Source organism: Delphinapterus leucas, chromosome 19 (assembly GCF_059928025.1).
Source record: "Delphinapterus leucas isolate spDelLeu-1000000601 "Yukka" chromosome 19, BTC_Dleu_Yukka2, whole genome shotgun sequence".
Lineage (NCBI taxonomy): Eukaryota > Metazoa > Chordata > Mammalia > Artiodactyla > Monodontidae > Delphinapterus > Delphinapterus leucas.
Window position 1 is genome coordinate 18,061,083 of NC_143147.1, and position 23,551 is coordinate 18,084,633.

A 23,551-nucleotide genomic window follows, 5' to 3' on the forward strand; every position below is an offset into this window, starting at 1 on the left:
CACATGGGACCCTCTGGAAGAAGGTGATGAATCAGAAAGAGTCTGATGAAAGAGGTGATGAATCTCAAATCACCTACACCCGTGGTTGGCTGAGGGCAAGTTGGGGCAACAGACAGACAAGCAGCCAACCATAACCAGAGACAGAGGAGGGAGGTCCTGTATCAGTCATAATGTCAGAGTTGGCCTTGAAGAACTTGTGGAATTTTGAGATGTAAGGAAGGGATGGTGCAGGGGTGGGCCAGCCCAGGAAGAGGAAACATCTTGGAAGACAATTAGGATGTAGATGAAAAAACTCATGGTCATTTCCAATTCCACCGCCATAGCCCCCATCACTGATCCTTGTGCCCCTGGAACATCTCACCTGTGCAGCCCTCTTTGACATCTCTACCACCGCCTCCATTCTGGGGGATCTCAGCAGGAGACAATGTGTGTGAAAGCACAGTTTTTTCCACTGTTGTTGCTATTCATAAAACTGCCTGGAGATAGACAGAAGTGGGAAGCAAAGGTCAGAGGGATTAAAGAATTTGCCCAGGGCTTCCCTGGTGGCGCAGTGGTTGAGAGTCCGCCTGCCGATGCAGGGGACGCGGGTTCGTGCCCCGGTCCGGGAAGATCCCACATGCCGCGGAGCAGCTGGGCCCGTGACCCATGGCCGCTGAGCCTGCGCGTCCAGAGCCTGTGCTCCACAACGGGAGAGGCCACAACAGCGAGAGGCCCGCGTAACGCAAAAAAAAAAAAAAAGAATTTGCCCAGCTGGTGAGGAAGGGAATCAGGAAGCTAACCCAGGTCACCCCCATCCCCACCAGCTGTCAAATAAGGTAGATGGTGTCTGGCTTGGGTTTATAGACCCCTAAGTGAGATCACCCTGGTTTCAATCCCAGTTCTGACATCACTGTGTGACCTTGAGCAAAGTACTTAACCTCTCTGTGCCTCCATTTCCATAGGTACAGAATGGGGTAATAATGCTTACACCAGAGCCATCGGGCAGATTAAAATGGATCCTGCCTGTAAAATGTTTCGCATTCATTCGCCGCTGTGATCTCCTATCACTGATAGTTGTTGTCCCCACCCCCTGTCTCTCATTCGGTACCTGAATTTTGGAGGCTAGTAGTTGGCTGGAGACCACGTCTGAACCTTTTCCTTAATCCCACTGCCCTCCTCAGAAAAGCTGCTCTCACTCCATTTGCAGACTTCACAAGAATTCTCTCAGCCCGCTTGTGCCATCACTCAGTATGGTGCTTTGGAATCCTTCTGTTAGCACAGCTGTGTCTGGGGTCTGGGAAAGCTCTGAGGACCCCGGGGGTGGGAGATGCACATGAGAGAGGGTCTCTCGAGCAAGTGGAGGTGGGGGGTATGTAAGCAGCCTCCCATCCTGTTCCCACATCCCAGAATAGCACTCTGTCTGGCAGGCCGGCACCCCTTCTCTTCCTGTGTGCTACCCAGGGCTGGCCCAGACGAAGAGCTTGTCTGCACCTTGGCTTAGATGGGCTTTCTTGCAAGCTCACCCGCAGGGGAACATGAGAGCTGCATGCTCACTGAATCCTAGACCCTCCCGGCCTCACTGCTACGGCCAGGTCCCCTCCATCCCTGACAGGTTCATCCAGGGACTGGGTCGTAACCAGGAGGAAGTTCGGGGCCTCCTGGGACTTCCACCCACCGATCCCAGCTCTCCTCCTGCAGAAACCCAGCCCCGTCTTTCTTCCTTGGTGGGTCCCACACTTCTGGAATCTTGAGTGAAGCTCATGTGCCCCATCCTCTTATTGTTCATATGAGAAGGCAAAGGGCCAAGGCTAGAACTGAGAACCAGCCCTTTCCCCCTGCATCAGTGGCTCCCAACTTCTTTCCACGTTAGAATCACCTGGGACCTTTCAAAAACTCCAAAGTCACAGCCACATGCCAGACCAGGGAAATCACGCTCTCTGGAGTTGGGCAGGTAAGTTTCCCAAGTGATTCCAATATGTGGACAAGTTTTGGAGCTACTGTCCTTGCAGCCCCAAGAATCCCGATAAATGGCCACACGTCAGGCTAAGTGCCCTGAGTTAGGATTACCCATTACCTCAGCGGTCCCGTTTCGATTGCTGACCTTCTGAGATAGGTCAGAAGGAGGGACGTACTCATGTATTAGTGAGAAGCTGCTACACACTGAGCCAGTACTGTAGAGTTATGTAGTCGGCATGCTCACTAAAGTTTAAATAAATTAATATGCTTAGACAAATGTGCAAAGCCACAATCAAAATTCTCCAATTATTCACTAATATCTTAATCGTGTTTATAAAAAATAAAGGTGAATATTGAAGCTAATTAAATCTCCTTAAAAATGCCAAGGTGAAGTGTATAAAATCCAAATGTCTCTGACGGGGTTGCAATTATTTGCAAATTTTTCAGTTCCCACTGAGCGATTAGATACACTGTTTTATCATTTTTATTTATCTAACTAATTACATCCTGCTTCTCGCTGTGAAAAGAACACAAGTAGACAAACAACTGTTCTATATTCACTTGATCCAATTATGTGTATAATTTTGGACATGTGTTGCCTTTAGCAGAGTTTGATTTCTTTGAATCTCAAATTTTGGGGTCAATTAGTCCAGTCATTTATAACTGTCTGGGTCCTGGACTCCTTTTGAGTCCACGTACTCTGATGAAAGCAATTTTTCACACAGTTTCTGGGAGCACCTGGACTCCCAAAGTCCCCCAGGTCCCCAGCTGAGTCCAGAAAAATGAGGAAACAAGCCCAGAGGCTAAAGTGACTCAAGCCGCCAGTCAGTTCCACTCTCAGGATTGGAACTCCCATCTCCCGACCCTCTGGCCATTCTGGGAGAGACAAGCCTAGGGCCTCCTTGCCTGGGTTCAAAGCCTGATTCTTCTGCCTGTTGGCTGGCGATGTGTGCAAGTTATATCACCCCTCAGTGCAGTGGTTTCTGTGTCTGAAGACTTCCTCATTTGCCTGCCCGCTTGTTGTGTTTGCTGTAATTATTTACAAGCGAGAAAAGAGGCGCTCGGGGGATAGGCAGTTGCCCTAGGTCACCAAGCTGCTAAGCGATGTGGCTCCAAAGCCTGCAGTCTTGGCACATACCACGCTGCATCCCCAATTTCTCCCGGCCCTGACCGGGACCGGAGTAGGATGCAGGAAGTCCAGGAGCCACTCTCAGGGAACAACCTTCACGTTCAACAGGGCACGCCAGCTCTCTCCCCGGCAGAGAAAGGACCAGCAAGAGGACCAGGAAGGAGAGGGAGGTCAGTGTTTTACGCAAGGGGATGGAGAGACATGCATGAGTGAGGCCAGCCTGGGTGAGGGGAGGGGCTGCTGCCCAGGGGGAGGCCTGGCCTCTGGCTCCCACCCCAGGGGTCGTAGAAACAGCTGGTGGCAGCAGCACAGGCCGAGGGAGGCGGCAGGGGCTGGCTGGGCTGGCCGAGCTACAGAGGGGCTTCCTGGAGTGTCCAGCCACAGGTACCTTGGAGCAGCCCTGGGCTGAGAAATCTGAAAACCCCTCCCTTCCTGGGCTGTGGGCTGGGTTGTTGGAACACTTTCAGTTTTGTTTCTCTGCCCGCAAGAACCGAAACTCCTCGAAACAGAAAGACTCCGCAGACCAGAACATGGAGGGAAACTTCCAGGCGTGCAGGAACTGGTAAGAAGTTGCTTTCCCGGCGGCCGACCTGAGGCTGGCTAGTGAGAGGGGCAGACAGGATAAGGCTGTTTCTGAAGTTAAGAGGAAAGGGCCCTTGTACCCAGGAGGGCTAGGGTGGAAGATTTAAACTCAGGAGATGTAGGGAGATGATGAGAGATGGTCGGGGTTGGCTAACATCCCACCCCAGATATTTCAGTCTTTCTGGGACAGTTCTAAAGCCAAACAGCCAGGCTAACTGTCCCTGCTGGGCTATTCATATTTTTCAGAGCTTGGGTCCTAACTTGGAGTTCTGATCATATGCTCTTCGCACCAGTCTTAGACAGAAAGGGGCCCACGGAGGTTGTCCGGGACCACACCCGCCCTCACCTTGAGAGGGCGCTGTGGAGCAGGGTGAGGGGATAGAGCAGGGGTCCCAGACCACACCTCTAACTCAGGGAGACCTGGCCCCTTGAAGTACCTCACTCTCGAAGCTCCCTACCTGTGGTGGGAACCAGGGGGATCCCTCCCAGAGAGCTTTCTCCAGGCAGACCCTCCTGGCTGAACCAGCTCAGGAAGAAGAGCTGAAGGGCCAGGCCGGACAGAAGGAGAAAGGGGCCAGGCCGGGCAGAGGGGCAAGAATAGAGGAAGGGTGTGGGAAGCAGCTTTTGTGCCACCTGCTTGGGCTGTGCAGAAGCCAGCCCTTGTTCAGACCAAGCAGAGTGAGCCTCTGGCTACTCCCCTCTGGCCACATCCCATGTGCCCAGGACATGGGCGGGCAACTCTCATCATCGTTTAGGCCTTTAGAGCTATGGCCACTACGTGTCCTCTCTCCCAAGCTGCCACAAGCAAGAGCTGGTTGAAATGAAAGGAGGAGTATTAAGAAACACCCTGCCTGGGGACTGGGAGGGTCAGAAGCTTGTGTTTTTTGGGGTCTCCAAGAAGGGTCTCAACCTCTCTGTGGGTTGCACAGGTGAGCCTTAAGGCAGGGAAAGGTAGATGGCTTCTCGTTCTGGGAGACCTGGGAAGCTCTCCCTATGGGGATTCTGAAAGTTGGCATTGCCCTTGCAAGGCTCTGAGTGGGCATGCAGGCCTGGATTTCCAACTGGCTGTGGGCCAAGCAGGGGAGTGCTTGAAAATAGACAAAATATTTGAAAGAATTTGATGTTTGTTATTTCATTTTAAAAACAGCTTTACCAAGGTATAATTGACATAAACTGCATTTATGGTACATTTTAAAAAATATTTATTTTATTTATTTATTTGGTTGCACCAGGTCTTAGTCGAGGCAGGTGGCCTCCTTAGTTGCCGCTCACCGGCTCCTTAGTTGTGGCATGTGAACTCTTAGTTGTGGCATGCATGTGAGATCTAGTTCCCTGACCAGGGGTTGAACCAGGGCCTTCTGCATTGAGAGTGCCGAGTCTTAACCACTGCGCCACCAAGGAACTCCCTGTGGTACACTTTTAAAGTGTGCCATTTGACATGTTTGACATAGATATATACCCATGAAACCATCACCATGGCTACTAAAATTCAATAAACTATCAAGTTAGGAAGAACAAAAGGGAATTTTATTCAAGCCACACTGAGAATGATGACCCAGGAAGCAGATTCTCAGAAAGCTCTGAGAACTGTCCCACCAGTTAAAAGTCGAAGGCACAGTCATATACATTTTTGAGACAAAGGATCATACATCAAAATGACATACTGGGGCTTCCCTGGTGGCGCAGTGGTTGAGAGTCCGCCTGCCGACGCAGGGGACACGGGTTCGTGCCCCGGTCCGGGAAGATCCCACATGCCGCGGAGCGGCTGGGCCCGTGAGCCATGGCCGCTGAGCCTGCGCGTCCGGAGCCTGTGCTCCGCAACGGGAGAGGCCACAGCAGTGAGAGGCCCGCGTACTGCAAAAAAAAAAAAAAAGAGACATACTGATATTTCACAAAAAAATTCACCAAGGATACATAGTCCAAGTAACCACGTACAAAGTGTACCAAGCAAACAGCGAGTCACTGTCACTAGGACCCCCTACAGAGCTGTGGAAGAGCCCTATTCTTTTATGAAGTTACATTGCTAGCTTCAGGAGAAAGAAAGAAAAAATTGATCTTTACCATCGAGCAGGCACTCCCATCTTTGAGGAGCTCTGGTTAATGTGTAATACAGATGCACACTGTACATTAGGGAGGGAGGAGGCCCAAACAAACACAGAGAGAATTTTATGTTTAATTTTTTCTTGTCCTACCTTAAAATATAAATTATATTTCATCAAATCACAATCAAGATGATGAACGTATCCATTCCCCCCAAAAGTTTCCTCCGGCCGCTTTGTAATGTCTGCCTCCCGCCCCTCCTTGCCCGCCCCCTCTCACCCCAGGCAGTAGAAGAGTTTACAGAGCATCCTTACACTTATTTTATGATTTTGCATTGTTCTGATCTAGGACCATCATGGGGAAGGGGGGCAGGTGCTATCGTCATCATATTTTCAGTGCTTGAGGCCTTGAAAGGTCTTAATCCAGCAGCCGTGGAGACGAAATACGGCTCCATGCTTTATACCATGAAATAAGCCTGTTTTTCCTCCCTCTTGATCCTGCAGCAAAAGAAGCGGGGCCCCTGGCCACTTGGCCCTCCATGGGGCCCACTGTCTGCTCTTCAAGGTCCTCTGTCCGGAGTGCAAGGAACCCGTCCTACAGGATACGATGGAAGAACACGGCGGGGGCGGGCACCAGCAGGTGGGGAGGCGGAAGCAGGGATGGGGGTGGGGGCACCAGGTGGCCAGCCGGAGCCCGGCCCGCACTGCAGCCCGTCTCAGGTGGGCACCCTGCGCCCAGCACCCCCTGTGAAGTGGAAAGGGTAGTTAAATCTGCCTTTCTTATACTGCACTGAGTCAACCCTGGTTTTCCCATCCCCTATCCTTTCCCTACAGGCGAATGGGTTCAGCCAAGGCAAGGGAGTCCCTGTTTCAGGAAAGGTAAAATGTTCTTTCGAGATGTGTCAAGAGGAGAGACAGGAAAGGACAGCTCTAGAAGGCACTCATGGCCAAGGCTGGTCAAAGGTTAACCTTTCTCTCCTGCTGTTTCTGGAGATCCTCAAGCTCAGGCATCCATTTCAACTCAGCGGGTCCCACAGATGCTCCTTGAGCACAGGGCTGGTGCTGCAGGGAGACGAGGGAACCTGACTCCTGCCCCCAGGCGCTCACAGACCCGCACCTGACACACACAGCTGGGGCCGCTGAGCTGGGTGGGACTCCAGCGTCTCCCTCCGTGTTTAGGTGGGGTGCGCAGTGTGTCAGCAGAGCCTGCCGAAACACTTGCTGGAGATTCACGAGGTGAGAGTCAGCTGTGATTTCTTCTCCCAAGCCCAGGAGGAGGGGAAGGGGCCAGTAATAAAGATTTCCCCCCCTCCCCCTCCCCCAGCTCTCTCTTCTCACCCAAGGAGGCCTGGGGCACAATGGGGAACTAGCTCATCACAGGGCCTCCTGCCCCCAGATGCCCGTCAGAAGGGCCTGCCATGGTCCGCAAGCCCAAGAGAGCTCGTGTTTGCCAAGGAGAGTCCCCCCACCCCCTGGCCTTTCCCACCTGCTTTCTCTTACTGGCTTCAGTCCCCCAGGGAAATAAGCTCATATCCCCAACGCAACTGCAGTCACTGCAGGCCAGTGATCATGCCCGTCCCCCCTGCTTCCCCGCAGGCCAAGGAATGCCAGGAGCGCCCCGTTGAGTGCCAGTTCTGTGAGCTGGCCGTACGCCTCAACAAGGTGGACATCCACGAGCACCCCTGCGGCAGGCGGACGGAGGTCTGCCCAGACTGCGGCCAGCGCATCGTGCTCCACATGCTGGCCCGGCACAGAGACGAGTGCTGCGGTGAGCAGACCCGGCTCCAGAAAGGTGAGCAGGGGTGGCAAGGAATGTAAGCTCTCAGCAGGACAGGTGACATGTGTGATGACAGATACACGTATCTCAAATTCATATGGCTACTCTGGACCACGTACTTAAGAGTGGCCTTCTTGTGTGTCTGCTGTGGTCTCTAAATGACTGGTCCAGGGACACCAAGACGCCAGGAGCTGTGGGCCTGGGAGCTACACAGATGAGTGCAGAGGCAGTGGGGGTCCGACAAAATGGGAGGCTTCCTTGGAACCCCTCAAGCACAATTCCAGCCTGGCAGAGACCCACCTGCATCCTTTTACAGATGAGAAACCTATGCATAGAATGAAACAGGGGCTTGCTAGAGGCAGAAACCAGACAGGACATCCAAGTTCCCTGACACCAAATCAGGAGGTTTCACCACCATCAGCAGCGGACAGAAGGGATCTAGTTGTAACTCCTGACCTTTGAGCCTATGTGTTGGCCGCCTGGTAGCACTGTGTGTTGTCTTGACCTGGTTACCTCTTCATGAGATGCGTTTACGGAGGACAGCAGTGTGACAGATCTTGTGTTCACTGGTTGTTTTAGTAACACAGTAACACGTAGAGAGAGCCTAAAATCCTTTGGATGGTAAGTCTCTCCTGGTAAACGATTTTATTAAAATCGGCACATGAAAAACTGGAGTGCTTGAGATGTGTGCACATTTCCAGCATGGCTGGGCTTCAACACAGCCCACAAACGACTCTTCAGCACAACTTCACCAACACAACACAACTTCAACAAGACAACACAGCACAGCTTCAACACAGTCAACAAAGATGTGTGCAATAACTCCTCGTTTGATCACAGAGCTCAGAGACCGGTGAAATGAAAGAGCAGTCAGACTGGACGGGGCTGGCATCTGTGGTAACGGCTCCTTCTGTCTCCTTAGAAACCAGTCCTGCGCCAGGAAAATGTCTCTTCATCAGGGCTGTGTGCTGCCCCGAGTGTACTTTTGCAGCTTAAAGGAAATGATGTGGGTGATTCCTGCTGTGGGTGGCCTGTGTGGCCAAGGACCCTGGCAGTGCAGGACACTCACGGCAGACCAGGGACAGTTCATCATCAGGACTGCAGGCCATGTACGTGGTTGTGGGACAGTCGGGCTAGCCATTGTCAAGGGCAATCATTTGTGCTGTTGTTTCCATGCTTTTTCAGGGAAGAGAATTCCAGCTCCTGAAAGCAACATCGGCTGTCATTATTGCAACCAAATGATCCCAGGAAATAAGTATTTCCACCATGTGGTGAGTAGAAATTAGTTATTTTCTAATGGTGCCAATAGCTAGTCCATATTCCAAAAAGAGTGATATGAAAGGTAGATTCTGGGTCCAATTTTACACAGCATGGATAACAGAGGTTCCCATATTTAGTTTTGCTTTGTTCAAAAAGGGATGTTGTGAATTGGTGTAGGCTAATTTAGCACACATAATTGGTCTCCCATTGTGCCAGCCCTTCAAGGAGCCTCCCTGACCAGTCCAGCTATCGTTGATCACCTCCAAACATCTTCAGCCTTCAGGGCCTGGCCATGGCAATTTGGTCCTTAATAGGACCTGCCTTATTATTTTCTGTCCCATGCGGGAGTCTTCTCAATTAGACTGTGAGCTCCCTCGAAAAAGTTAACAACTTTCTCCATCTTCCCACAGTGAAACTGGTATCAGGGCTAGGTACCAAAAGGGGGACTCTGTAAAGATGTCACGATGTGATTGATTGATTGATTGCTTTTGCCTGGGAACATTCACAGACTCCTCCCTCCACCACCCTGAGCACGTTTTAGTGCATTAGCCTGTGCCAAGCTGCTCCCTTCTTTTGCAGGATGGAGCATTTTATTTCTGGGGAAACTTCCTAAGGCTTCTCTCCAAAGAACTCATTTCCTTCTGCTTCGATGGAGCGCTGTTTGTCCTTTCTTTACCCTTCAATTCAGAGAAATATGAATATCAGAACTTAAGAGACCCTAGGGATGATCTAGACCTTTTTGTTTATTGTGGGACAATACATATAAAATTTACCATTAGTGACATTTAGTGCATTTTAATAGGAATACTTGACTTAATAAAGTCTAAATTAATCATATTCCCTACCCTCCTTACAAACAATATATGGATTTGAGAACATGTTGACTCCGATTCTCTATTCCCACCTTATATGTAAATGCTATGGAATTTAGTTTCACCTTTTTTTTTTTTTTTTTTTTTTTTTGCGGTACGCGGGCCTCTCACTGCTGTGGCCTCTCCCGCTGCAGAGCACAGGCTCCGGACATGCAGGCCCAGCAGCCATGGCCCACAGGCCCAGCCGCTCCGTGGCATGTGGGACCCTCCCGGACCGGGGCACGAACCCGTGTCCCCTGCATCGGCAGGCGGACTCTCAACCACTGCGCCACCAGGGAAGCCCCTCACCTTGTTTTCATACTATCCCTCTTTAGTCATTATTATCGCTGTCATTTTATGCAATTCATGCCTGCTTGGATATACTCACACATTCACGTTTCTCTTTGCTTACGTTCTTTCTTAAATCCCAAGCTTTCCGTCTGGGTAGGATTTCTCCCTTCCTGAAATACACGTCTAGGTAGTTCCCTCAGCAAGAAGCTGTGAGGAGTAAATTTTTAGTTGCCTGCACAGGTACTTTTCTCCTGCATTATTGAATGGTAGTTTAACTGGGTATCCGATTCTACGTTAACCATAATTTTCTCTTAGCGTTTTGAAGTTTATTCCACCGTCTTCCCACCTCCATGATTGCTGTTGATAAGTCTGCTCTCAGTGTAACTGCCGTTCCTTTGTGGGTAACCCTTTTTCTTTGGTTGATTTCAAGATCCTCTTTGCCTTTGATCTTCCTGGTTTCACTGCAGTGCGTCCAAGAGAAGACTTATTTTTATTCATCCTGCTTAAAACAATATGCTCAAGTGTGTTTATTTTTTTCTTTCTTCTTCAGAATTGCTCCCGCCCAAATCTAAAGATTTAGTTCTGCCTTAATCAGTTCTGAAAAGCCTCAGCTATAATCTCTTGGAATCCCCAATATTCCCTAACCCCTCCATGTTCTCCCAACTCTTTCTGTGGAACATATTAGATGTACATCAGGCCTTCTCATTCTATCCTCGTGTCCCTTAACCTTTCACATTTTCTATTCCTCTCTCCTATATTCTGAATAATTTCCTCAAATCCTATTTTCAAGTCCATTCTTTCTTGGCCAAATCTAACTTGCTATTTTTAAGCCTATCCATTGAGGTTCAGTGTCTGTATTTTTCATTTCGAGAAGTTCTGTTTATCTCTCTTTCAAATTCACCTACTCTTTTTTTCATAGGGTCGTATTCTTTTCTCTTGTTTGAATCATTTTTAATTAATTTATTTTACAGTCTCTCTCGTATAGTTCTGTTATCTGAACTCGTTGGAGACTAATCCTGCTAATGGTTGTGTCTGTGACTCTTACCCAAGGTAGAGTGTTTCCTTGTGTGTAAATTTGAATCGTGAGCTTCTATTTGGTGAGACTCTATCTGTGAGAATCCTGTATGACCTAGTTTGGGATTATGTAACCTCCAGAGGGATTTTGTGATTGCCTCTGCCATACATCCCAAATTTTACATTAATTCTTCTGCTTGGGTATTCCCAGAGCATGAGGATTTTGTAAATCTGAACCCCAAATACAAGAATGGCATGAGCCTTGGATTTTGAGTTTTCAGGAGTGTCAGTTTTGCTTCCGCACCCTCAATTTCTAGTCCAAGGTAGACAAGCTCTCTTGCCACTTTCCTTTTCCAATTAGCCGATTCTTTTCTCTTAGCCACCACAGGTTAGCCTTCAAGGTTCCCAGCTTTACGCAGGGAAAGGGGAATCTTACTTCCAATTCCACATCTTGTGTGGATGGGACTCTTCTCTTATCCAAGCTCTTAGATACGAGATTGACCCCACATCTCCTCCTAAAGTGTCAGCTCATGTGCTTAACAGGTCAGGTCTTCATTCCTGGAACATGGAGCTTGCTTGCTTTCTTGCAAAGTCAGCTCAGTGAATGTCATATTTTATCCAGCATTTCAGAGTGGGAATATTTCAGGTTATCTTGCCTATTGTATTGTCCACCATTAAAGCTGAGGTCATTTTAAAATTTGAAGTATGACTCATAATTGCAGGACAGATGCCGTCCAGTCTCAGACTCTGTGACATATTCTCCAGTTGGGAAACCAGATATTCCTCCTTCATCCCTTTCAAGTCAGGCTGCTAAAGATCAAACTTCCACAGCAGAGAAAGACGTCCGTCCAAAGACGAAAAATACAAGCAGATTTCCCCTTCTTTCTGAAAAGTCAACGCGGCAAGCACCGAGAGGCACAAGCAAAACCACGGATCTGCCTTTGAAGTCTGATGGCAAGCTCAGGGCCTCCTCTCCTGTAGAAGACGAGACAGCCTATGACATTCTGAGGAGGTGTTCTCAGTGTGGCATCCTACTTCCCCTGCCAACCCTAACCCAACATCAGGTACCCAGCCTCCATTCTCTCCTCATCTGGCTGGGAGCCATCTGGACAGTGTTTAAAGAAATCCAAGACCTGCAGGATATTCTCAGACATCTTTATCTCCCCTTTCTCTGTGTGTCCAAATCCATTCTCATAGCACCTGTCACCTGGTTATATATGTGCATCATCTCCCACCTCTGAAGGCAGAGCTAGATCTTTCATCTCTGTATCTCCAGTTCCCAGCCCAGGGAATAACCACAGCAAATGCCCCCAAACTGTGGAGCAAACAAACGAACAGAGCATACCCAATCTAGCTGTCTAGCTCATAGCGTAGATAAGGCAATCCAGGCCCAGAGATGAGAGCCTTGGTCAAGATACTAAGTCAGTTGGTATCTTACCTCCAGCAGATCAGGACTTGCAGCCTCAAAAGCCTGATTTTTTACATCCTAGATTATTTTCCAATAGTAACAAGAATTAGTATGAGGTCGTTAACCATTATGCACCAGTTACAATACAAAGCTCTTTACAAATGGTTAATCATTATAAAAAACATGCAGGTAGTTTATCCCTATCTTACAGATAAGGAAACCAGACAGAAAGGTCGAGTAGCTTCCCCAGGATTATACAGCTAGAGAGTGGCAGAATCCAGCCTAAAATACATGTGTGTATAGTTCCGAAGCTTATGCTTTTAAGCCCCAAACAGGATGCCTCACTCAAAAAAAAAAAAAAAAAGCTTTCATTATTTGATGTTTTTCAAAATACAAAAGTACTAGATACTACTAAATACTATATTTTGTTGTAACCAGTTGACATGATACCATACAAACAAATATAAAGATAAAGCTCATCCTCCCCCACACCCACCCCACTTCCCCAGTCCCACACCCCAAGATACTAGTTTCAGTATCCTGGTGGGTGTCCTTCCAAAGCTTTAACTCTGTTCACACAAACATGAACAAGCCTCTATGGGGTTTGAATTGTTTTTTCTTTTCCCCTATATATCATCTTCCTATATTCATTACTCTGCCATTTGCCTTTTTCACTGAATATATGATGCACGCTCCTTACAAAAAAGTAGACCTAGATCTTGTTTTTTCTAACTTCTTCTCTATATGCACACAGCACATGATTTTACAAAACTCAGTGAATTTCATACTTGCTGGGGGTGTTATTAGTGCCATATTTCCTTGCCTCCCACAATTTGAAATTTCCTTCCATACTTCCCTCCATCCTTACATAATAGGGTCGCCGAATTTAGCAAATAAAAATTCATTACTTGGGACAAAAATAACTACAAAATAATTGCATGAGACATACAAAAAAAATTCTTTGTTTCTCTGAAATGAAAATTTAACTGGACATCTTGTATTTTATCTGGCAACTCTGTTGTATAACTGCTCACACACATACACATTTGGAGTCCAATTATACACATTTCTTTACATGTTAATGTTATGATTCATCAATACCCAAGGACATCCCTCCAAGTCAAAGGATGTTGCCCCCCCCCTTTTTAATGGCATAAGAGTCCATGGTGTGGGTATCCTCTAAACTGTTCATCCACCCCCCTCATGGTGATAGGCCTCTATTAAACATTGTCCCAAGCCTCCCATAGACCCCTCATGGCTCACTGAGCTCCATACAATTTCTATGCCATCTGTAGCTCAGGGTTCCTGCTCCGGGAACTGGGGATAGGATTGCCCAGAGATATCCTAGGAACTAACACTCCCCACTTTAAACACACTGAACTTTTTTAATATCCATTTCTTTAGGAGAAATGCTGGTGGTTAGCTTCATCAAAAGGAAAACAAGTGAGAAGTTCCAGCTAGCTTTGGAAAAGAAAAGGTACAACAGATTTAGAAGATTTTGTTTTTACACTGGTTTTTCTGCTTGCTTTCTGTGCTAGTCTTTACTTGTGAAAAGAGATGGGCTTTATTCACTGGGTTTCTTTCTTGTAGAAGAAAAGGTTTGGATTCTGTTTTCCTCCTTTTGAGCCGAGATGTTGGTTTCCCCGAGAGGTACAGATAAACCAGAAGAAAAAAGGGCTCTGACTCTTCTGCCTGAGAATTCTGATCAAGCATCTAGGCTCCACACAGCCTGGACACCTTAGGGAACCCAGGTGTTTTATTCTTGTCCCCGAAGAATAAAAAAGCCCTCCCTGAAAACTTGTCCTCCACCTTTTTGTAGATTTTTCATTGGTTTTCCAGGGCCACGGATGGCAGCGGCTAGCACGGCAAGGAAAGGGGAGTGGCAGCAAAGAAGAAAGGGAGAAAGGAAGAGAAAAATGAGGCTGGGTGGCAGGGGAGAGCCAGAAAGCACAAAGACGTGCTAGTGAGGGCTGTTGGCAGGGAGACCAGCTGGGAGACACCTAGAGATGCAGCCCACCTCCCAGCAAACAGCACACCCTACCTTTCTGCCTGGCCCGTGGGGAGACCCCAGACCCCACCAGGGAAGGGAGGGCCCAGGACACCCCACCCTACCGAAACTGGAAAAGTGGGGCATTTCTCAAGCTTTGTCAAGTTGTCAAAGTCAGGTTTGCTTAAGACTTTCCTTGGGTCGGCAGCGACAGTGGTTTCCCGAAGAGAGGCCCCGCACGCTGGGTCCCCGGGACTGGACAGGACCCCGAGGATGGGTCAGGACAGGAAAGGTGGCGACTGCGCGGGCCTGCGCCCCAGGTGTGGGGGCAGAACCTCTTCTTCGCATGAGGAGGGACGGGCAGGGGTCGCGGGGCCCAGCCTCCCGCCTCTGGCCCCCCGGCCAGGGCGCCTTCCCGGGCCACCTGCGCGGGGACCCGTCTTGCCCGCACGCGCACGATCGGTTGAGCTGGCAGCCCCAGGTTTGGGCCCCGCGGCCGCGGGCTTGAGCAGAGCCCGGCAAGTGGGGGCGCGTCACAAAGGCGGCCGGCCCCTCGGCCTCTAGCCTCTGCGGGGCCGGGCGCGGAGCCCACCGCCGGTGGCGGCGGAGCCAAGGCGGCGCGGGCGCAGCAGGCCGGCGCTCGCGGTCCCAGCAGCCCGAGCAGCGAGCGGCGGGTAAGGCGACGCGAACGGGCACAGGCCGGGGACGCCCTGAGGCCAGCGCGGGGGTGCGGGGCTGCCCTCCTCACCTGCCGCCCCCGCGAGGCTCCTGGGCCACCTCCCCTCCCCGGGTGATTGGACACCCAGGTTTCCTCCCAGGCTTGGCAGCTGTGTGACGTGGTAAACCCAGCCTATGTTCCAGCGTCCTTAGGCTGGATTGGAATCCCGCTCACCACCTAGTACGCCATCTCACCGGGACACTTTCCTAACCTCCCATTTGTAAATACCTTCCCTACAGGGATGTTTTGGAAGCACCCTGCCACCCACTTTCTGATGGCAGCAAGCACTTGTATAACATTTACTGTGTGCCAGGCACTGTTCTGGTGCTTTCCGTATATCAGCCCGTTTAATCCTCCCAACGCTAGGAGAAAGGTACTATTATTACCCATATTTACAGATGTGGAGACTGAGGCATAAATAAATTAATTAACTTGCCTAAGGTCACATACCGCAGCTGACAGAACCAGGATCCAACCCACTAAGCTACGAGAGGGGAGGTTCCAGGCGGTGACATGACTTTTGGACCACTTGCAACACCTTTTCCAGCCCACCAAAGATGTTCTTCCAATCCCCCTGCCCCCCATGGCTTAAAGTGTTGTATAATTCTTCAGACCCTGTGACCTTGCTGGGTCAAAGGGCTTCGATTAGCTTTCTAACTGGTTTAGCTTTTTTCTTTTTTCTTTTCTTTTCTTTTCTTTTCTTTTCCCTTGACCACTCTGGGAGGCTTGTGGGATCTTAGTTCCCTGAACAGGGATCTAACTGGTGCCCCCTGCAGTGGAAGTGAGGAGTCCTAACCACTGGACCGCCAGGGAATTCCCTGGTTTAGCTTCTCTTGAGCATCTCTTAGGTGCCTTGCTCCTTACTAAGTGCCGTGGAGTCCCCTAGCCCCGGGCAGTTTATATGTGATTGAAGACACAATCTTATTTCTTCATTAGTTAAATGTTTAAGAACTTCCTCAAAAGAAGAATGAGGCTGTCCCTAGTCTCAAGGAGTGTGTGGGCTTCTGGGAGAGAAAGGCTTAGATTATACTAAGATTATACTAAGGATGGACACAGAGAGAGAGGGGAAAGAGAAGGGGAGCCGGCTGACCCCACTGGAGCCCTGTGTCCTGGGTGGGGGCAGGCTGCTACCAGTTCCCGTGTGGAAGTCTATCTGGGTGGGAGATGGGAGGACCGGCTGGAGGCAGGGGCCAAACTGTTCTGTAGGTGATCATGGGGTAGGGAGGACAGAGGCACGGGGGAAGACCCCCAAATAGGTCCCCTACGGGAGCTTGCTTGAGGATGCTCATCGCCACTGTGCTGTTGGGGGGAGCTGGAAGAGGCCTGGGGGTCCATCACAGGGAGAGTGGGTAAGAGAGAGAAGGGGATACCCACCGCTGGGTCTATTCAGATGACAGATGCCGTATGAGACGTACACAGGGCAACGTGAATGATGCTTACGGACGCTGAACACACATTTGGCAAGCGTGCACACAACCAAAAAGCAGTGCATCAAACACGCTGGAATAGTTGCCTGTGGTGGGGAGCAACGGAGTGGGACATAGAATTAAAAGGGAATAAATGAATAAATAGAATCAAAGAGAGGTCTTGCACAGACAAGTGTCTGTCCTGAACTGAAAATTATGATTAACTTGTCCCTCTGAACCCAAGGCCTGAAAAGTGGACGTAGGAAAAAAGTGTAAGAGAAAGAGTAAGAAAGCCCAGGTCTAGCCTGAGTCTTGTTACTAACTTGCTGTGTGACCATAGGCAAGCCCCTTCACCTCTCTGTGCCTAGTTTCCACGGGTTAAAAAAAAAAAAAAAATCAATTCTCAGATCTCTTCCAGCTCTGAGTTTTTGTGAACCACAATGAATGATCTTGGGTTACCTGGTAAAGAAGCCAATAAAAGCTTTATGGAGTGGTAGGGCTTGAACTTTAAAAATGGGGGGTTTGGGAGACATAAAGAAAAGGAGGGTAGTTCTCAGGCAGGGGAAACATTGAAAGCAAAGCCATGAAGATTACAGCAGATGGCTATGAAAAGTCTGACCGAGGGCTCAGTGTATCTGGTGGGGCCTTAGCCCAGTTCTTCCCCTGGGACCCCCTAGCCTGGCTGGGGATACCACCTGCAATCCAACAGCCAAGTCAGAGACCTTTCAGTCCTCCCAGTTCAGGTGTTCACCAGTTACCAAATCATGTCTGCCAAAGAACTCACTACCCACCCCGATTCCCACTATAATGCCACCCTAGTCCCAGGCTTCAAGCCTGGCCTCTACTATGGACCATCCTTCCTCCATTCCCCCAGAGTATTCTTTCTTTACCTCAAGACTGACCACGTCACTTCTGGGCGTGTGATCCTTCGACCTGCCCTGACCTCAGCTGAGGTTCTCCACCTTTGTTCTGCTGCTGCACCTTTTGAATATAAACACAGCCATCAGCAATGTTGCTCAACACAGACACTGATTCTCATCCAGAGAAGATGTCAAAATTCCAAAGTCTTAGGGAGAGGGGACAGTGAGAATCCCTGGCTGTAGGACACAGCCTTTATCACATCATTCAGAACATCTTGAATGATGCCCTTGAACCAGCACTTCCCACTGCTCCAGCTCCAGTTCCATCGCTCCCTGACCCTCACAAGTTAAGCTCCAGGCAATTTTTAGTTCCGTGAATGTGAACACATCACGCATACTCACAGTTCTGTGGCTTTGCCCATCTTGTTCCCTCTGCCTGGAATATACCAGTTCCTCCACCACCAACCTGTCTGCCTTGCAAATCGTACTCACCCTGCAAAACCCAGCTCAGATGCCACCTCCTCTGAGCAGCCCTCTCTACTACTTCTTACACAGACAGAACTAATACCCCCGTTTGTGCCACCCTGCACCATGAATATGCCTGAGGATTTTCATGTCTCCCACAGTGCTGTCATTGAGTCCTGGTCTATGTCCCTGATAGACCCCTGATAGGCTGTGACTCCTTGCAGGTGTGCACAGTGTGGTGGATTTATCATTGCACCCACTGCACCAGCCCAGTACTTACACATGGGGCCATAGTGCAAGTTTGTTCCATTGGGTTTAATATGTGTTTGGCAGGTAATGGTTCTTCCTTTTTACTCCCCACAGAAAACAAGTGATTGCTTTTCTTTCCTCATTTTTGGAAGCCCTGCCTACCGCACAGCTGCAGTGGACATCCCGGTTGCTTGATGGACGAAGAAGGCCAACTGATCCAGCCTCAAGACCAAAGCTGCTGGGCCACCCTGCCCGATGTGTGCCTACATCGTATTTTCTGGTGGCTGGGAGACAAGGACAGGTCCAGAGCAGCCCTTGTCTGCAGAAGGTGGAACCAGATGATGTATTCGGCCGACCTCTGGCGACACAGGGCCATCACGTTTAGTGGGAGACATTCCAGGGTACACGCGTACGAATTTGAGTCGGCTGTTTGGTATGTTAAGAAATTTGGTCGTTATCTGGAGCACCTGGAGATCAAATTCCTGACTCCTTACAGCGTTGTCCTGACCAGGAAGTTCCAGGTCACCATGCAAGGCCTTTTCTCGTGTCTGGGCAAGAGAAACAACCGTCTGAAATCCCTCTCCATCCAGTACCTGGAACTGGACCGCCTGGTCTGGAGGAACAGCATCAGAAGCTTGTTCTTGAAAAGCTTGAGCTCCTTCTTGAAGAAAATGGGCAAACACCTGGATCATCTCAACCTAAAAGGGGCTAGGCTCACCGTGGAGCAGGGCTGCCACATCCTCAACTCCCTGAGCTACTTAAGGACAGAGAGTGCGGTGTCAGAGCTCAACATCGAGGACTACTTCAGCCACCGCCTCGCTGTCTACAGCAGCCCCCAGTTCAACCAGACCATGGCCACGTTCCGCAACCTGGTGTCCCTGACCCTCAACTACAACTGCATCTCCGATGAGCTGCTGGAGAACTTGGGTGAGAACAATGCCGGCACCCTCTGGAGCATGAACATCAAGTGCCACGCTCATGACCCCCACGGGCAGGTCGTCTGGGGCATGTCCTGGGCCAAGCTGGCCAGGTACGCCACCAAGCTGAAAGTCAACTTCGTCTTTGAGAAAGTCGTGAAGTATGAGCGCTTGGCCCGGATCCTCCTACAGGAGATCCCGATCAGGAGCATCAGTCTGAGAAACTGCTCTTTCAGCAACCCCGACTGGTCCATGAAGCCCACTCTGACGGATCTCCTGCCCACCTTCCGACACACTCTGCAGGTAGGTATGAGCTGAGGGCTGGGAGGCTTGTGAGGAGTGGCTGCCCCTCAGGTTCCTGCTACCTGCTCTTGGCTGGGCTTGCACACACTCACTCAAGGTCAAATTGAGGTTCCGGGAAACGTCACCAAACTAAGTCTCCCCCGGTCCCCAAGACCGCGGCAGAGGACAAAAGCTACTGCTCACTTCCTAGACGTGGAACCAATTCCTGATTGTCTGTCAACCAAGGAGAGCTCCTATATCCCTGGCTCAGAGCTGTGGGGCCTGAGCACGCAGGTGCCTCTACAGGTGAGAAGCAGGTCAGCAGCTTCTTCTACTTCTCCACCCAGTCACAGCAGCACACAGGACCCGGTGTGTCTCCAAACCAGACAAAAAGCCAAATTTGACCCAAGTTACAGAAGAGCTCAGAGGTGTGGGAAGCTCCCCATCTATAAAATCGGGATCATTTTGTCCCCCCCCACCGAAGACCTCTCTCAGAAGGCTGTGAGGATTGATACTCAAGCATATAAGTACCACTACTAACAGTGAGGGATGACAAAGTGCTAAGAGCTCATTTACGCTCACACAGCCCTGAAGTGGGCAGGCAGACATCATAGCCATTCGGTGCTGCCCATGGCCACCTGGCTAGTCCATCGCAGGGCCAGGACCACCACTTTAGTCTCCAGACTCCAGATACGTTGCCTTGAAACTCCAAGTCTCATAAATTTGGATGAGATCACTTTCATTCCCAAATCCCTTCTTCCGACAACTGCTTGTCCAGTGCCCCTTATCTAAAGCACTTGAACCACCATGGGCTACCAGGCCAAAGCCAGGTCATGAAAGTGTTATGAAATGATCCAACCAGTCCCAGCATCTCTGTCCACATCCGTCTTCCCCTTTGGTGCTTTTCCAGAAACTAAGTTTTGAGTTCAACAACAACCATGAGTCTCTGGAGGAGGAGCTGCACCTCCTCATCTTATCCTGCACGGAGTTGTTTTACTTCAACATCTGGGCTTTCCTTGATGTTAACTTTGTGGAGCAGATCCTGAAGAGTCAGGAAGAAGGGCGGTGTGCCCTGCGCACACTCAAGGTAAGAGCCCGCCCGGGGGGGGTTCCACGGGGATCGGGCAAGGGCATCCAGGCCCCTGGGCGGGTAGGCGTCCAGCCCCAGCGTTCCTGCTCTGGGATGAAGGTCAGGAGTGAGGCAGGGCATGGGGGGTGGATGTCTCACAAGTCCGTCCATTGGAAGTTAACAATTTCACGGAAGGAAATCTGGAGCTTTCATCCTTAGTTGGGCTTGGGCTTTTCCTGGTTCTGCCAACAATTGTACGTGTACATCATTCAGATTGTCTTTGGGGTCTGGGTGATGTAGCCACTGTGTGTGTGTGTGTGTGTGTGTGTGTGTGTGTGTGCATGCGCACACGCGGGGGTGTTTGTCTATCGGCACAGGTGAGAATTTATACAAACAGATATGAGACGCCTGAAGAGGACAGGACACTGCGGCATATTTACAGGAAGTACAGAAAGCTGATCGATTCAGAGTTTAACTATTTTTCCGTCGCTTACTGCATGACGTAAGGAGCGCTCTCCAGAGGAAGAAAGCCAAGAGCACTTTGAACTTGACAATCTGAGCCTCACAGAATGACACTTTGGGCATCCCTTACCCCCAGCCCTCTTTCTCCTCTCTCTCCTCTTTGCTAGTTTCACACCAACATGACACCCCAGCAACGGCTGGGACTTCTGGTCATGTGAAGACCCCAGGTGACTTTAAAGTGCTATCTTTACCAACTATCTGGGTGTGATTTCTTTTTTTTGTCATTTGGTTTTGCTTTTTGACCCTCACTCAGCCACAGAACTGAAAGCCCAAAGTCGCTTGGAGCAGTGTCTTACTCGGGGACCCTGACTTTTGCTAATCTCCCTCCGGAAAAGGTGTAAGTAGTCAGCGAGCAAATGGAGCTGCATTTTCCACTGACTGTCAGTATCAGTTCAGAAACACTTTCTATCCTGGCTGACCTTCACATGAGAGCCTTCTGCCACTGACGCTGGCCAGGCCTGATCTCAGATGAAAGAAATTCACCAGCACATCCTAGAGTGAAGCAGGGAAATTCCCTCGTTTAGAAGGAGCCTGCTCAGAGCGGGAACTCCCTCCCACAGGAGATCAGCCCCTAATTTATCAGTGTTGTGGACTCGGGTCTCCCGCATCTGCTTTTCTGGGGTCTCCTTTATTCCCCATCCAGGCAGCATGGCGCCCAGCCTGCTACAAACGTTCAGTTCTCATGTGGGGCTGAACCAGAAGTGGCCTTTACACTCATATTCACAAAGAATCTGTAATGTCCTGGAGAACTATTCCTAATGTGATGTTAAGTGGAACTGTGTTTAGCGTGATACCGATCATGTAAAAACACAAACACAGGTTTGTGGGGTTTTTTGCAGTACGTGGGCCTCCCACTGTTGTGGCCTCTCCCATTGCGGAGCACAGGCTCTGGACGCGCAGACCCAGCGGCCATGGCTCACAGGCCCAGCCGCTCCGCGGCATGTGGGATCTTCCCGGACCGGGGCACGAACCCGCGTCCCTTGCATCGGCAGGCGGACTCTCAACCACTGGGCCACCAGGGAAGCCCTACAGGGTTTTTTTTAAGCATAGAAGAGATATACCAAAAATCTTAATAGTTATCTCTGGGTGGTGGGATTATGGGTGATTTTTATTTCCCTTTTCATGCTTTCCCCTATCTCTCAAATTTTCTACAAAGACCATGTGTTATTTTTATAGTCACAGGGAAATCTGATGGGTTTTAAACGGGGAATAAGGGTAAATTCCTGAGCCCATGCCATTGACATAGATTGCTTTTGGTCTTTTGAGATTTTTGTGCATATAGTTGCTTATGGGGGGGTTTCCAATAGATAAAAATGAATATATCTCAGAACATTTTGACAAGTGTCTCACTTGTGATTTTATCTTATCTTTTGTATATTGTGTCCATATTTATGCTTAGCTTTTCAGGTCTTTGTTCAAGTTCATATTTATCCAGTGCTTTTCAATTTTCACAGGATTTCCACATTCACTGTCATATCTGAATGTCCCTGCAATGCTGTTGGGTGCCTATGGTTCCTGTTTCATGAACATTCAGAAAAGATCAACACCGGCAAGTGGTGTGGAGTCCCTACCTTGTTACCAAACTCGGGTTCTGCTGCTTGTCACTCAAGAATCCAATACTGAGAGACAAGTGTTGGGTAAAAGGAAAGATAGCTTTGTTGAGGAAGCCAGCAATCCTGGGGAGAAGGTGGACTCATGTCCAGTGGAGAACCACTGGACATGTGGAGAACCAACCAATGTCAGTGGAGAACCAACTCCCCACTGTTGATCGGGGGCAAGAGCTTTTAAAGGGGAGTTTTAGGGGTGCACAGGTGGGTGGGGGGCTATGTGCAGAAGAGCACAGCCAGCTCCAACAGTCACCTTGAACTTGGTCATTGGTGGTCTGATCAGCCTCATCTTGATTGTTTTAAGTGCAGTTAATCTTCAGTTCCAGGGTCGCTTTGTTCCCATTTCCTTGAGGCCAGGTCTTGGAATTGTGCAAGATGGAGCAGCTCATGTCACGGCCACAGTCTGGTCATCATGTAGGTAACTTCTTCCACCTGGTGGAGGTTTCAGTATCTGTAAAACAGCTCAAAGGATATGGCTCAGAATATTATCTGTAGCCCTTGAGGAGGAGCTAAATGTCCTTGACTTTCCTTAATGGTTAAACTATGATTATTTTGTCTTCTTTGACTGTTTGCATTTCTTTCTGCATTTTCTTGTCTGATTAAATTTATTCTTTGGCTAAAGTTTTTCTACAGACAAGAGGTGGCAGAGGGTAAGGGGTATCTGTCCCAGAAAGGCCCCATAGAGTCCTGCTTGGTTATAATCTAAGGAGAGCTCCCAGGTCTTAGTTGCTGAAACCAGAAGGGCCCTTGGGAGCCATCTAGTGCCTGTGGACCAGAGATGAGGCAGCTTGCTTTAGGGGAGAGGGAAGGCTCAGCTGGAGTGCAGACCACCTGGGAGACTGACTGATTGATTGATTGGTGTAATGATTTATTCATGCTGTGGACCAGTTCTGGTTAGTTTCCTTTCGTCCCCAAACACAGGATCTAAGCATAGAGGACTCTTTTATGGAAAACATGTTAACAGAAGTAACATTTTTATGAACATGTTTTCCATAAAAGAGTGGATTTGTTTTCCAGTTTTGCAAATCTCTTGCACATCCCGCTTAATAGCAGACAGCTGGGTTCTCATCCGGGTTTCTGTGGTCTGTCATAACGTCAGACGCTGTGCGGGGAGCCTCCGCAAAACTCCAGAGAGAATTAAAGTGAAAAAGGCACGTAACGTCTTGCTATTAGTGGATCTCTT

At 49.5% G+C, this 23,551-nt stretch overlaps 2 protein-coding genes across 9 annotated transcripts; both read left to right on the forward strand.

Annotated features, from left to right (window-relative positions):
* Positions 1–1,828: 1,828 nt before the first annotated feature.
* Positions 1,829–13,763, forward strand: XAF1 (XIAP associated factor 1). Of its 4 annotated transcripts, XM_022596019.2 has the most exons (10): positions 1,829–1,930; positions 3,173–3,234; positions 3,553–3,626; positions 6,190–6,325; positions 6,520–6,564; positions 6,865–6,921; positions 7,282–7,477; positions 8,648–8,733; positions 11,601–11,942; positions 13,691–13,763. In XM_022596019.2, the coding sequence occupies exons 1-10, from the start codon at positions 1,891–1,893 to the stop codon at positions 13,745–13,747; spliced, it is 1,095 nt and encodes a 364-aa protein (XP_022451727.1). In that variant the 5' UTR covers positions 1,829–1,890; the 3' UTR covers positions 13,748–13,763. The 4 variants fall into 4 exon arrangements, with proteins under 4 accessions (XP_022451727.1, XP_089756688.1, XP_022451726.2 ...); XM_089900562.1 differs by lacking the exon at positions 6,865–6,921; XM_022596018.2 differs by lacking the exon at positions 6,520–6,564.
* FBXO39 (F-box protein 39) lies at positions 13,691–23,522 on the forward strand. 5 transcript variants are annotated; one of them, XR_002647703.3, is made up of 4 exons: positions 18,166–19,191; positions 20,081–20,257; positions 21,015–21,098; positions 22,216–23,522. XR_002647703.3 is itself a non-coding variant. In XM_030763294.2 (3 exons), exons 2-3 carry the CDS (start codon positions 18,166–18,168, stop codon positions 20,456–20,458), a joined length of 1,404 nt encoding a protein of 467 aa, XP_030619154.2. In that variant the 5' UTR covers positions 13,691–13,763; positions 18,124–18,165; the 3' UTR covers positions 20,459–20,734. The 5 variants fall into 5 exon arrangements, 4 of the variants coding, with proteins under 4 accessions (XP_030619154.2, XP_022451720.2, XP_022451722.2 ...); XM_030763294.2 differs by lacking the exons at positions 21,015–21,098; positions 22,216–23,522 and adding an exon at positions 13,691–13,763 and having other exon boundaries at positions 18,124–19,191; positions 20,081–20,734; XM_022596012.2 differs by having other exon boundaries at positions 20,617–23,522.
* Positions 23,523–23,551: the final 29 nt, after the last annotated feature.

Bases quoted from the DNA above. Each gene is read 5' to 3' on its own strand.
- XAF1 (XM_022596019.2), top strand. From the start codon at position 1,891: ATGCCAGACCAGGGAAATCACGCTCTCTGGAGTTGGGCAG. The intron at 1,931-3,172 runs GTAAGTTTCCCA...CACGTTCAACAG, and splicing joins CGCTCTCTGGAGTTGGGCAG to GGCACGCCAGCTCTCTCCCC. The intron at 3,235-3,552 runs GTCAGTGTTTTA...TCTGCCCGCAAG, and splicing joins GGACCAGGAAGGAGAGGGAG to AACCGAAACTCCTCGAAACA.
- FBXO39 (XM_030763294.2), top strand. From the start codon at position 18,166: ATGGACGAAGAAGGCCAACTGATCCAGCCTCAAGACCAAAGCTGCTGG. The intron at 19,192-20,080 runs GTAGGTATGAGC...GTGCTTTTCCAG, and splicing joins CCTTCCGACACACTCTGCAG to AAACTAAGTTTTGAGTTCAA.